Consider the following 13553-nt stretch of genomic DNA (forward strand, 5'->3'; position numbering starts at 1 on the left):
TCGCTTTGCCTTTTGTTCTTGGAATGAAGAACTTGTTTCCTTGTACTAATTGCTCAGTCAATGATGGCTTTGTTTCTGTTGATTACATGGTGCTGATAACTTAGTCTGCAAACAGGTAGCATAAGTGTTTACTCTTTTAAGGTTTCATCTTTATATAAGGTGCATATAGCTTGTTAGTAAAATTTGAACACCACAAGACATTCTACATTCAAAGCTTGTGTGCACAATAATAATTCAATGCATTAATAATCAAGGCAGAAATTCTCTCTCCACCTTTATTGGTGCTGGGCATGCTTCTGTTTCTGCATGAAAATCATATTAACATATTTAGTGTTGCACTGTATACATCCCATTGCACTGCTTGCTCTAAGATACGGGCCAGTGAGAGTCTCAAAACGTGCTCAAGAGTTACAGGTTTGCAGAGCTCACTAAAATTCTTCTGTATCAGTGATCTGGGCTCAGTTAAATCATGTCCCAATCACCCTTTGGTTCAACGTGACTTCAACTCTTAATAGATGTGGGTACAAGCTGTGGAAAAGGAATAACTGTTGCTGCTTTTTGCCCACCCCTTTAAACAGCCAGGTGAATGTATCCTTTCAAACTGGAAAGAGTTTCTGCCTGCCAGAATGCACATTCCAATTCATTTTGGAGTATACCTTTTCAGGTTAAACTGCTCATTGTCACAAGTGTCTCATTTCCAAATATTGGGAAACATTACATAAAAAAATTCTCAACAAAGAAAATAACAAGGATTTTGTTAATTTCTCCCCTTTCCAAATTATCTATTTATTTATTTATTTATTTAAAACATTTCTATGCTGGCTCAGAATGTATTTAAATATTGCTGTTCCCAAATCCTTACTACTGAGCAGGATGGGATAGGTTCATGACTACAGACCTCTTAGCCCATGGATAATATTGACCTTGGCAGTTGACCAGACAACTCCCTTTATAACCCAGGTAACTCTATTTATAACCATATATGGTGTTAAGTTCATTGGAACAATTGTCTTCTCTGAGTTGCAGCTGTTAAGTACTGAAACTAGCCTGCTCATCTCAGACCTTGGAAACTGTTAACTTAGTCTGCGCAGAACCTGGGAAGCCTATGCAAATAGACAAAAGCACTCAGTATCAGAAAATCAGCTCTAAAATTTTAGGGTGGTTTAATCCCTAAAAGAGATTATGCGAAGTTTCAAAGCGATTTAAAGGGGGATTGGACAGATTCATAAGGGAGGTTGCTATCAGTGGCTACTAGTCTTGCTGGCTATGTACTACATCCTTCGCTGGGGGGAGGGGGGGCTGCCTGCATGCACCTGTTGCTGAGGAGCTTGGATGGGGGAGGTCTCGCTCCCATCCTGCTTGAGGGATCCAGTGGGCAGCTGGTTTGCCCCCATATGTACAGAATCCTGGATTAGATAGACCTTTGGTCTGATCCAGCATGACTTTTCTTATGTTCTTATGACTTTAGTCCATCCACCATCAATTCAAGTATCTATTGCAAAATTCTGCTTGAAGAGGTTATCGTTCAACCTCACATCCCAATCTGAAATGATTTCATGGACTACAGTATTGCCAGTGAATGAGCCATTGTCTTCCTGTTGTTCAGTCCTGCTGTTGATAAGACAGCAGGGCACTATAAAGCCATGTTGTACAGAAAGCTCTAAGTGAATAACCCATTCCCACAAAATTTAAGATTTTACTGAGAGCATTAATGCCTCCGAGTCCGGATTAAACCTCCCAGGCTCTGCCCCTGCCTGGAGGAGTGGCTGTCTCTGGTCTGGAGCCTAGAACTGCTAGTCATTTCTGACATACATATATTGCCAGGTTGATACAGGAAGGGAGGACCCAGGTATGAAAGGGATTAGTTCTTAGGGCTGTGTGTGTGTACAGATCACCTGGGCAAGAGATCATTATGCTGGGGCCTGGGTTGTTTCTAGCAACTCTGCCTCTGGTGCACTAAGGAAAGCATAGACAACGTGTGATGTTCAGATGTTTTGTGTTACCATTTCCCACAATCACTTAACATGGATTAAATTGTTCAGGGCTGATGGGAATTGTGAATCAAAGCATCTGGAGATCTACAAATCCCCCTTTTTAAAATAAGTTTTATTCTTAATAAACCTAACAAAAAGGAAACTAAAAAATCATCAATCATCAAAAACCTAAAACCTACTGGGTCAGCCCCCCACATTTTTTTCTTTTTATGTTAAACTGTAAACATATTTGACTCTATGCATAGTCCCATTTCTCTAGCCAATAATAAAAAGAGTCCCAGGTTTGATAGAAGTCTGTATCTTCTTTCTCCTTCAGAGACAAAGTCAATCTGTCCATTTCTGCACAGTCCAAGATCTTTTTTAGAATCAATTCGTCAGTAGGTGGCTCTTCAGTTTTCCAATGTTGGGCAAATGCAATCCTTGCCACAGTAGTTACATGTAGAATCAAATACATTGCTTGTTTACCAACATCATCAGGTACAATGCCTAATAAGAAAACCTCAGGTTTAAATGTTAGAGGTTTTTGCAACATTTCCTCAAGCCATTTGTGTATTTTAATCCAATATTTTTTTGCCTTATCACAGGTCCACCACATATGATAAAAAGTGTCCGGTTTGTGTTTACATTTCCAACATCCATTTTACATATTTGGAAACATCTTAGCTAACCCATTTAGCGACAAATACCATCAATAAAACATTTTATACAGGTTTTCTTTGTATGAGGTTGCTAATGTTACTTTAATATTTCTTTCCCACAGCTTTTGCCATTTCTCTAACTCAATATTATATCCAAAGTTTTGTGCCCACGTCATCATAGTTTCCTTAACCTATTCATCTTCCATTCTCCCATCCAGTAGGAAGTTACACAATCTTTTAATTATTTTCTCATCTGATTTAAGAATCACGTGGTCAAATGCTGTTAGTTGCTTAATAAGCCCCACATTCTATAGTCTTTAGCATATCTCGATTGTATTTGAACATGAGATCCACAAATCCCTTATCTAATGGATTTGGCCAATCCCTCCTCATCCTAGGAAGAACCCAGGCTACTCAGGATGTGATCCAAAAAGTTGGTCAGAGGGTGGAAGCCCCTCATGATTCTACTTTTCACCCTCCCTCATAGGGCTAGTTCCAGTACCACTTGACAGCAGATGAATTGAATTCAATACCACTTGAATTCTTTCTCCCTCTTTTAATAGTTCTGGAATTCTGAGGAACAATGTAGGGAGGTTCATTGGAGGGGTAATCAGGAAAGCTTAACAAATTATACAGTAGAAGAATACAGTCATTCTGTACTTCCATATAATATTGTAACATGCAATCCTAAGCATGTTCAGGCATTTGTAGCATTCCCAGAGAAAAGTGGATAAGGAGAGAAGTGAGGATCCCCAGTGTTCTGTGGCTTCTCTTAGCCCATTCCTCCCCCGCCCCCACCACCATTCCTGCCCCCACCTGCACTAGAGAAACTCAAAGTTCTATTCAGGGAAATCAAATTCTGATTTCTAGTTGGTATTCAGGCTACTATAACCTTCAGGATGCATGCATGCTGCAGATTTATAACTAATTTCTTCCCAAAGACTTCTTACACACTATAGTTGTGTGAGAAGAGCTAGGATCTCCACTAAGTTTCTTAATAACTTTATCAAACTACTGTGTATCTCCTAGGAGTCCTTGGGAGAAAGCGTAACAGTTAAAACTAGTATAAAACCAATATGAATCTATACTGTCAGTATGCCCCAAGATTGCCCGAAAAGAAACCTTTCCAATGCTATGCACCTGTTTTACAGATGGTGTCTGCCTCTAATCATCCTACCTCATGCACTGAGGGAGGCCAGATAACATCATCATCCACTTTTGACACTCCCTCATTTCCCCCATAGCTTTTGCCATTTTTTTCCTTATTGTGGAAAATCCATTAAGGAATCAAAGACAGAAAATGCCTTTTGATTGTTAGCTCTAGCACCCCATCTGCCTGGAAGTATCCACTGAGGCCTTGTGGTTTAAGCAGCAACATCTTATTTTATGTCATAAAAAAATCTGAATCTTGAAGATATTTTTCACTATGCTTTCTTGTACTTTACCTCCTCTACCATTCTTTTTTCAAAGTAACATTTCAAAGCAATTTCCTCCAAACAATGGCATTAATAATGTGCCAGGAAAGTCTTTCTAAGCATTTTCTGTTGATCAAATAATACCATAGGTAATTTCAGAGCTGACAATGCTAAACAAATGAGATTCAAGCAGTGCTAATTCCCTTGAATTGATATTACACATTTATTTGTCAGGAAAACTGGAGGCAAAGTTGTGTACTAGAAAGAGAAGAAAAAGAGATTGAATGTCATCATTCTATATAATCTCTTACCTAGGTTTATATAAAATATTTCAGACATTCTGTGTGAAGCACAGTGTGCCAATTCAAGGAGAATTAATTGCAAGTTGGTCTTTTACATGCTACATACTAAACACATTGTGTGGTTATAGCTTTGTTATATTCCAGATTGTGACAGGTTAACCCAGAAAAGTGTCAACATATTCTGAATCATTTTAAAAAGGAGAGTGGAAAATGAAGAGAAAGAACTTAAAATGGAAAAACTGTGGAGGGGGGAGGGTTGATTCTGCAACACAGAATCATAGAATCTTTCAGATTAACTTATCTAGCCATCTTGTTGTAATCAGAGTTATTAGACTCTTTTTCAAGCATCATTGGATCCCACCTCTTAATTATCTCCATCAGAGAGGTGAGAATTCTCTCACAGATGTTTTATAGACATCTAAGCAAATTAAGGTAGCGGAGTACTTTAAAATGCTACTGAACGGGTTGCCATTCCTTTGGAAGTCCCCATGAATTATTTGTTTCAAAGGGAGATGAATGCCTTAGGGAATACTAGATGTAAAAGTATTTTCTTGTAAGCTATTAACATGTACCATTAAAAAATAATTATGTCATGGGTGGTGGGGGTGGTGGTGGGGTGGGGGTGGGGTGGGCGGGGAATGGGAGCTAATCCTTTCTCCACTATCATGGTCCTGGCCAAAAATATAAAAATAAAATATCACCTCCAAAGCTGCTACAAGCTCTGGAAAGGATCTAACTAGGACTTGAAGATAGCTTTCCTAATATACAAATCAGTTCTAAACCTAACATTATCCTGTGTGAATCAGGCTAATAATACATCATACCCCTAAATTACAAATAGTGACAGGCTCAGCATCCAATGATCCTGGTTTCTCAGCTAGCAAGTAAGTTGTTATATCTTTGGAATCTGATAGTCTATTTTGTTTGCACAGGGCTGTTTTTCTTAGATTTAGGATGGACTATGGATTTCTGATACTGTATCCATATTCTGCTATATTCAGAAATGTTAGGAACTATATTTGAGGGTACCTTCAAAAAATATATCCAGATCCTTTGGATGACTGAAATTCATGTTTTCATTAAGTATATTAAAAGGAGTAATTTCTGTACCAAAATGTGAACCATTGAAACTGGTGGTACTTACATCCACATGGACATTATTAGGATAGGGCTTCTTGGTGGAACTTTGTAACAGAACTTCAAAACATGTATCTAGAATAGACTTTAGCACATGTTACTCCCATTGTATTAAATTTCCATAAAATATTTTCAAGGTGTGCTTTTAATGGTTTTTAAAGTCAGGCTTATGATGTGAGCCGAGATCCCTTGTTCAAACTCTCCTCTTGCCAGTCAGCTGGTGTGTTACATGTCACCCATAGCCATGTATTATAGCTTAATAAGCCATAATTGACTAAGCTCATGAAGCCTGTTTGCCCCTGCCTTGCCCCTCCAGGAAAGTTCTCATTTGCTTTAAGTTCAATATGTTTTATTTATTTATTTCATTTTTATACTGCCCAAAGTACTCTCAGGTAAGTGAATGACATCTAAACACAAGGTAATGGTTTGTTGTGCTTAACAAGCAGCATTTGGAAGACAACAACAAATCCTGGTTTAAAGCTAGTTTATAATCCTGCCACAGACACAATAAAATATTATCACAGATTCTGACATTACACAGAAGTCTCTCTTTTCGTGGGCAGGAGTTGATGAGCTACATGTACTAGCATTTTGCTCTTCCACATTCTGGTTTATTAAATTATAATTTAAATGTTAAAGTGATGTGTTAAGGAAGCCACTATCAGCTTTAGTGCTCCATCCTGGAAATAATGCTGACCCACTGTATTTGGCTGTTGTAAGATTACTGATAAAATGTTTGTGGAACAGTTTGAATATGACACAAGTGTTACCATAAATGTAATTATTTCTTCTCCGTATATATAAAAGCTCCTATATCCAAATATGTAATGTTAAAACAAACTAGGATTGCAATCTTCTACGCACTCATCTGATAGTAAGACCTATCAAACTTAAATTAGGTAGACATGTGCTGTAAGCCACACTGAAGGCAGTACGGCTGTTGGGTAAGCTATGAATCGTCAGATTGCACTCACATGAACCTTATCTGTAAATCTCACTGAATGCAGTGGAACTGACTGAACATGTATCCTACGTACACATACTTTGAAGCAGGCCCTAGCTAACAAGCTCTTACCAGAGGTGATGCGATGGAAAGCACTTTGCACTACTGGGTTCAGAGGACATGACAAACCACACTCAAGGGTTGTGTGTGGGCCACTGTTGAAACAGGGTTATTGTGTGGCCAGAACCCAGCTGTACTAACAAGCCATGTTTTGTTAACCCCATACAACCCATGAGGGGAATCCATGGTTTGTTGCTGGGTTGTGAACTGTGGATTGTTCACCATGATGGTTCTCTCAGCTTGCTTCACACTGCACTATTACCCACATTTCAAGAGCATGCCGCACCCTCCTCATACTCCACCCTTGAGGGTGGGGTATTGAGTTGTCTGAACCCAGTCTCTGAAATCGAAGTATGCATAGCCAAATCTCTTTTCTGTTATTAAAAATTCCACATAAGACTTAAAGCAGTAAGTAGCACTGACACTCCTCTTACATATAGTAAGAGAGCCACTTTTAGTTCAGCTCCATCGCAATGCTATGCACTCGTCTACACTACGGGGCTCACTCCCAGCTGAGAGCGTATGGTGCTGCATCCTTAAGAGCCTTTTAACACGGAGGTCGGCGCTCGCAGAGCTCTCCTTTCCAGCGTCGTAGCAGCTTTTGTGCTCACCGAATCACCCGGGCGAGTGGGGGTGGATGCCTCCTGCAACGCAAGCCTCGGCACGGTGACTCCGAAGTGCGTCCCCGCGTTATCCACGCCACGGCAAGCGCGCGTGGGCTTTCGGCCTCGAGCTGGGACTGCGGCTGGGCTCCGGCAGGTCCACACGCAGCCCCGCCGCGTGCGTGCGTGTGTGTTTACAGGCGGGAGGGACTTAGTCAGCAAATCCTGCTGTGATGAGCGGCAGCCAATGAGGAGCTGCGCCCCGCTTGCCTGGGGGCTTTAGAGTTGGAGCTGCATGCATGCAGAAATGCGAGGCGGTTCTTGCTGGTGCTGATGGCAAAATGGGGTCCGGCTACAGAGGTTACTTGGCTCTCCCAGCTCGGCAGCTCATGGAGGGATTCTGTCATGCACCCATCATGTAGCCTGCCTTGCAAGCCTGAGGATTCCTCATGGATTGAGGAGACTGGTTATCCCTCATTTATATATAGACATATTTTGCTGGAAGATGAAATGCTTTTCTCGTTACCTGCCTTACCTCTTCAGACCTCCGAACACCATCCTCTCTTCCAGCTGCCACACTGAAGGTACAGATCAGAGAGGAGAGGGCAGGATGATGGGTGGTACACCAGGTGCAGATCAGAGCCGAGAGGAGGGGAAAGATGAGAAGTGGGAGGAGAACGTGCCCCCCTCCCAGTCGCTGCTGACACTGCCTTTTGCAGCCAGTGGGCGAACGGCGGGGCGATAGCAAAGGGCTGGTCTTGTGACAAGGTTTGAGGAATCCGTGTGGCCTTGCAGAAAACCCGTCATTACGGGAGAGTCAAGTTACTGGTGAAGGTGAATGGTGCAAAACGCGACAGCGTTAGGAAGGTCTTCTGAGCCCTTCAAAGGCTCTAGGTGGTTTTTATGAAGCTGTGCACAAATGTTGCTTTAGGCATAGGTTTCGTGTTTCATCAAGAAGCGAGAGGAGTAACTAGAACTAATTTTTAAAAACGTACTATAAATGTGAATGTATATAAATATGAATGACAGTTCTAGGGGTTTCTTTAAATTCTCCTATGTAAACACACACACACACGTTTTCATGTTTTCATTCATCCATACAAGTATCTTTTCTGATCGCGAATGGGAGTGGGGGTGGGGCAGAACAGCTGTGCAAATAATAGATACAATATATTTTACTAAGGCTTAAACTTGATGGGCTGGAGGGAAAAGCTATACGTTTTAAGATTTAAGGTCTGGGGGAATACTTTAAAGTTCTGACTTTCTTGGGCAAGTTTCTCTACTGCTGATTTGTGTGATGTCAGGTAGTTTATGAATCACCACTGATGCCACATTCTAACAATTGGTGGAGCTTTCAGGAAACATTATTGAAACGTTTATCATACAGTATAAAATGGGAGGAAGCTCATTTTCAAAAGCCATCAATAGAACAAGGCTGTAAGAATAATTTAAGCCCTGCGGTTACGGAATTGTTCGAGTATGTTGCAGAATTATTTCTAAAGTGTGTATTTTGTTTACTTCTGCAAACTGAGAACAGCATCCATCTCTGTGGAAATTTTGAATAAATGGTTAAATACTTCTGTGATTAGTGTTGTCCAAATGTAGTTGCAGAGTTATGGGAAGCCATGCAGGTACATCATTCAGTATATCATTAGTGCTAATTAAATGTTTAAGCAGCAGTAGTAGTACTGAGAGCAGAATCCAATACTGAGTTATTTTTTTAGATCTTTGTCTTCTAGATATAAAGCCATTTCATTTTAGCTAGGTAATTTATGATTGAAACATGGGAGTAAATGGTAGCAGGTAATAGATTGGTCTCAGCATATGCCCCTAGTTGTTATAGCATTCAAAAATGTGTCTGAAACAGGTCTCCAGGATCATGTAGGGAACACAGGTTTAAGTTTTACTATTTCATAGGAACCAAGGGACTGGAATGTATTTTCATGAACTGGTCTTAGTTCTTAATTTGTCAGAATGCTTTACACAAGCAGAATATTTATGCAGTAAAATATCGCACTAAAAACTAAACATTGTACCAACTTTTTCTTGCACAGGATCATTTCCTTTTCTTTTAGTATTAGTTTCTGAGTCATTTGTCTGAAAATATGTATTGCATATGATTGAAGTTTCCTTGTAACCCAGACATTTCCTAGGGAGTTCACTAATCCTCAGTTCCTCTTCCATCCCCACCTTTCGTCTTCCTTCCCAAGAAATTTCGATTGCACACTCCTCAGGACCACGACTTTTCTACTTATGTTATTCTACAAAATGCCATGCAGATTGATATAACTGAATATTATTTATCTTTTACTATCTGCTTTTCAGCCACACTGTCTCCCCAAGGGTACACAAGGTTAACATCAATGCATACAGAATAACAATTTAAATATCATTTTCAAAATATTGAATACCTTTCCTGGTGTTACACATTAAACAGAAGCATTTCAGGGGGTTGTCAGTTTGTACCTGAAAATGTCATACATAAGGGAAACAGTAGTAGCAGATCCTGGGATTCATGCTTGCCTCTGGTTTGCCAAAAGGTAAAGGCTAGAAAGAGCTAGCTGATTAGATGTTTGCACACCTGAAGCATAAAAGTCAATTTACATTTCTCCTGTGTTCATTGTTAAATAACAGATGCTGAAGGGAAGAAAAGGTTGTTCCTTTAGAATCTGGAATATGCAGCAAGTAAATTATATTGGTTCATGGGGGGAGTTAGATGTTGCATGAGCACCTCCAAAGTTACGACTAAGACTGCAACAAAGTGGAGGCACTGAGTGTATTTGGCTCCCACTTCTTGGTCTAATGGATCAAGAAGAAAGTCGTAACAGAAGTTTATTTATTTTATTTATTTATTTAGACAGCTTATATGCAGCCCCCTTCGCATAAGTCTTGAGGCGGCTTCCAATCATTAAAATCCTGCCTATAAATACAAAAAAAAATACAGAGAATAAATAAAATACATAAAATAGTGGAAACGGCCTGGTCAGTTTAAAATCAATAAATAAACCTTAACAATTAAAATAGCGTTTAAATAAAAAGGTCTTCGCCTGGCGCCGAAAAGCAAATAACGACGGCGCCAGGCGGACCTCTCTGGGGAGCGCATTCCATAGGTTGGGCGCCACGGCAGAGAAGGCCCTCCTCCGAGTACTCACCCTCCTAATATCCTTCACGGAGGGTTCCCGGAGAAGGTCCTCTGCCGCCGATCTCAAGGGGCGGGAGGGCATATATGGACACAGGCGCTCCTTTAGGTATTTATTTATTTATTTGTTTGTTTAGGAGACTGCTATGCCACCCCTTTCGCCGAAGCCTCGGGGCGGCTCACAACCATAAATAAACTTCAAAATAGAATAATATAAATTAACAATATAAATTAACCATATAAATTAAGTCGCCCTGGCCAAAGAATAAAATGAATAAATAATATTAACAATTAAAATAACATTTGAATAAAAAGGTCTCTGCCTGGCACCGAAAAACAAATAATGACGGCGCCAGGCGGACCTCTCTGGGGAGCGCATTCCATAGATTGGGCGCCACCGCAGAGAAAGCCCTCCTCCGAGTACCTACCCTCCTAATTTCCTTCACGGAGGGTTCCCAGAGAAGGGCCTCTCCCACAGATCTCAAGAGGCGGGGGGGCATATATGGACGTAAGCGCTCCTTCAGGTAACCAGGACCCAAGCCATTAAGGGCTTTATAGGTCATCACCAACACCTTGAATTGGCCCTGGACTTCAATGGGAAGCCAGTGAAGCTGACGGAGGACTGGAGTCATGTGAACATAACATCCAGTCCCCGTCAGCAGCCTGGCAGCTCTATTTTGAACCAATTGAAGTATCCGGACCATCTTCAAGGGTAGCCCCACGTAGAGCGCGTTACAGAAGTCAAGACGGGAAGTCACCAGCGCATGTGTCACTGTTGCCAGGCAGTCGTACTCCAGGTAGGGGCGCAGCTGATGGATCAGCCGAAGGTGAAGGAAAGCGCTCCTCACCACTGCTGCCACCTGAGCTTCCAGTGAAAGCTCCGGGTCAAGGAGCACTCCCAAGCTGCGAACCTTGTCCCTAAGAGGGAGTGCAACCCCATTCAGGATAGGTTCAATTCACCCTTCCCGAAGCCCGATCCGCCAACCAACAGGACCTCCAGGCCTTGTACGTCCTTTTCCCTGCACAGGTCATCATACAGGGCGACCAAGGCAGATTCAATACCATACCCAGGTCTGAAACTAGACTAAAAGTTTAAAATATCTGTAATAATTAATAGGTTTCATTTGTAAGTATAAAAACCAACCAAGCCCCATGATAACCCCACATTCATGGTTAAATGATACCTTGATTAGCAACAACTGAAATTCCATATGAAGTGCAAGTTTTATTTTCTGCAGAACCCTTAATAAGGATAGGAGATGGGAAAAGTAGGAACAAATAGTAGAGTCCCAACATTGTGGCCAGATACTGTGGTCATGAGGTCTGCAGTTTTTGCCCCAATCTCAAAACAGCTTTGCAGATTAAATGAATTCATCATTGGATAGGGTAGCAGGTATCAGATTACACCTAGCAATGCATTCTGGGAGAGAGCAACAACAGCTCTTGTTTATTAGGAATTATCTTATGCTTAATTAAAACAAGTTACCTTTTTCTTCAGAATTATCAAAATGGCATCTTCATCGAGATTCTGCAATATATAAATTAATTATAACTGACCAATCACTGTATTTGCAAAAAGCCAAAAAGGGAATCAATTAAGCAATCTTTCACTGTATGGAAGTCCAACAGGGAAAAAAATAATCTTAGAATATAGTAGGCTTATTTCAAGTATTTCCCTCATAGGGCACATCATGTTCCATTTCTAAGCCATATTTTAGACTCTCAACTATATTTGACTGAGATATCTTACACTTCTATCCATATCTACTCAGAAGTAAGTCGCATTATGTTCAGTGGGGCATACTCCCAAAAAGTGTGCATCCAATTTTATTCTTAAGGTTCAGTGCTGTTTAAACAGAAAAAAAATCTGACCATTCGCCTGAAATCCTAATGTGCTTTTACATTGAGGTATTTTTCTTCTGTACTGAAATAAATTCTGCTTAAATAAATTTTAAAATAGGCTGGTACATATCTAGATGGTTCAGGTTTGATCTGAGGCACTGAATGTTTGACTTGCTTCAGATGACATGAAGACCCACCCTTTTTTGTTATTATAGGGGTTGTCATGCTGTGTGAGCTCAGCCTTTCTGTGAGTGAGCCTCAGCTTTCTATTATTTTTCTTGTTTGTCAAATAATCTTTAGAAGCCAATGAAATCCTATTAGTTTAAAAAGTTCAGGAAGTCTGTTGAATCTTTTGTAGGGCAGCCATCAAGGTCATTTGCTGTCACTCATGTATAGAATGACTCATATAATGTCTTTACACAAAGGGAATTTGTGTATGCCATAGCTGAGGACAAAGAGAGAAAGGTTTCAAATTGATATATTAGGTGATGCATTTTGCATGGGAATCCAAGAGAATTCTGGAAGAAATGCATAGCTATCGGAAAGTTTCTTAATACGGAAAAAGATCTTTTGTCAAATTCTTTCACTGAGTTACTATTCGTGAGCATGGTTATCATAAGCACAATGATGCTAGACCAAACAATGAAGTAACATGTTTGCATGGCTTTGATAGAGACAGCTTTGTTCTTACCAATCTCTGTAGACCTAATTAAAGGCATAGCATGATGATTTCCTGCCTGCCCCACAAAGCTATGGATGAATGAACCAGTGGAAAATGTCGTCTTTCAAAATATGTTATCTGAACAGGTTAGAGGAGGCCTCATATTCAGGTAAATGTGGAGAACATAGTGATACCCCACTACTTTCCTTATTTGTCCTTTGTCCTATAATGCCAAAGAAATCCACAATGTTCCCTAAAGATTGTCAAGAGGATTGTTGTATTTTTTTTTTTAGAAATAATAGATCTTGTTACTGGCATTTAGTGGCAGACCATTTGTTAATTGACTCCGGAATTGCAGGGATGAGTACAGTATGTGAGACACTTCCAGTTTCCAGCCACAAGCTACACATATGAATAACTGCATTCATAAGGTATTATCATGATGTCTGAACCTGGCACTTAATTGTTCATCGGTTAAGCAACCCAAGATTAACCCATGGTTTGCTCTTGGGTTAACTCTGAGTTGTTTTGCCAATGAACAATCAAAGGACCCAGGTTGAGATGTCAAGGTAGCAACCAACAAATGCTACATATGTACATTGTGGCTGAAAAAATAGTAGTGACGTGTACACAGATTATATCCCCACAAGTAACAGATTAATTAACCCACACTTTGAACTCAGCCATTACATGCCAATAGCCATCTAGTTTGTTTCCAACATCTCAACAAATTTCATTCTTTTTTCTCAAAAGGAAAATG

The 13553-nt window shown here is 40.4% G+C and overlaps 1 protein-coding gene across 1 annotated transcript in view; it reads left to right on the top strand.

Moving 5' to 3' along the window:
- Window positions 1–7656: 7656 nt before the first annotated feature.
- PPP2R2B (protein phosphatase 2 regulatory subunit Bbeta) overlaps window positions 7657–13553 on the top strand; it is a 269665-nt gene continuing 263768 nt past the window's right edge. The window contains exon 1 of the mRNA XM_044454367.1: window positions 7657–7735. Within this exon, the coding sequence (XP_044310302.1) occupies window positions 7657–7735 (79 nt within the window). The remainder of the gene's footprint in view (window positions 7736–13553) is intronic.

The sequence above is a fragment of the Varanus komodoensis genome, unplaced genomic scaffold (assembly GCF_004798865.1).
Source record: "Varanus komodoensis strain SLA01 unplaced genomic scaffold, ASM479886v1 scaffold7_3, whole genome shotgun sequence".
Lineage (NCBI taxonomy): Eukaryota > Metazoa > Chordata > Lepidosauria > Squamata > Varanidae > Varanus > Varanus komodoensis.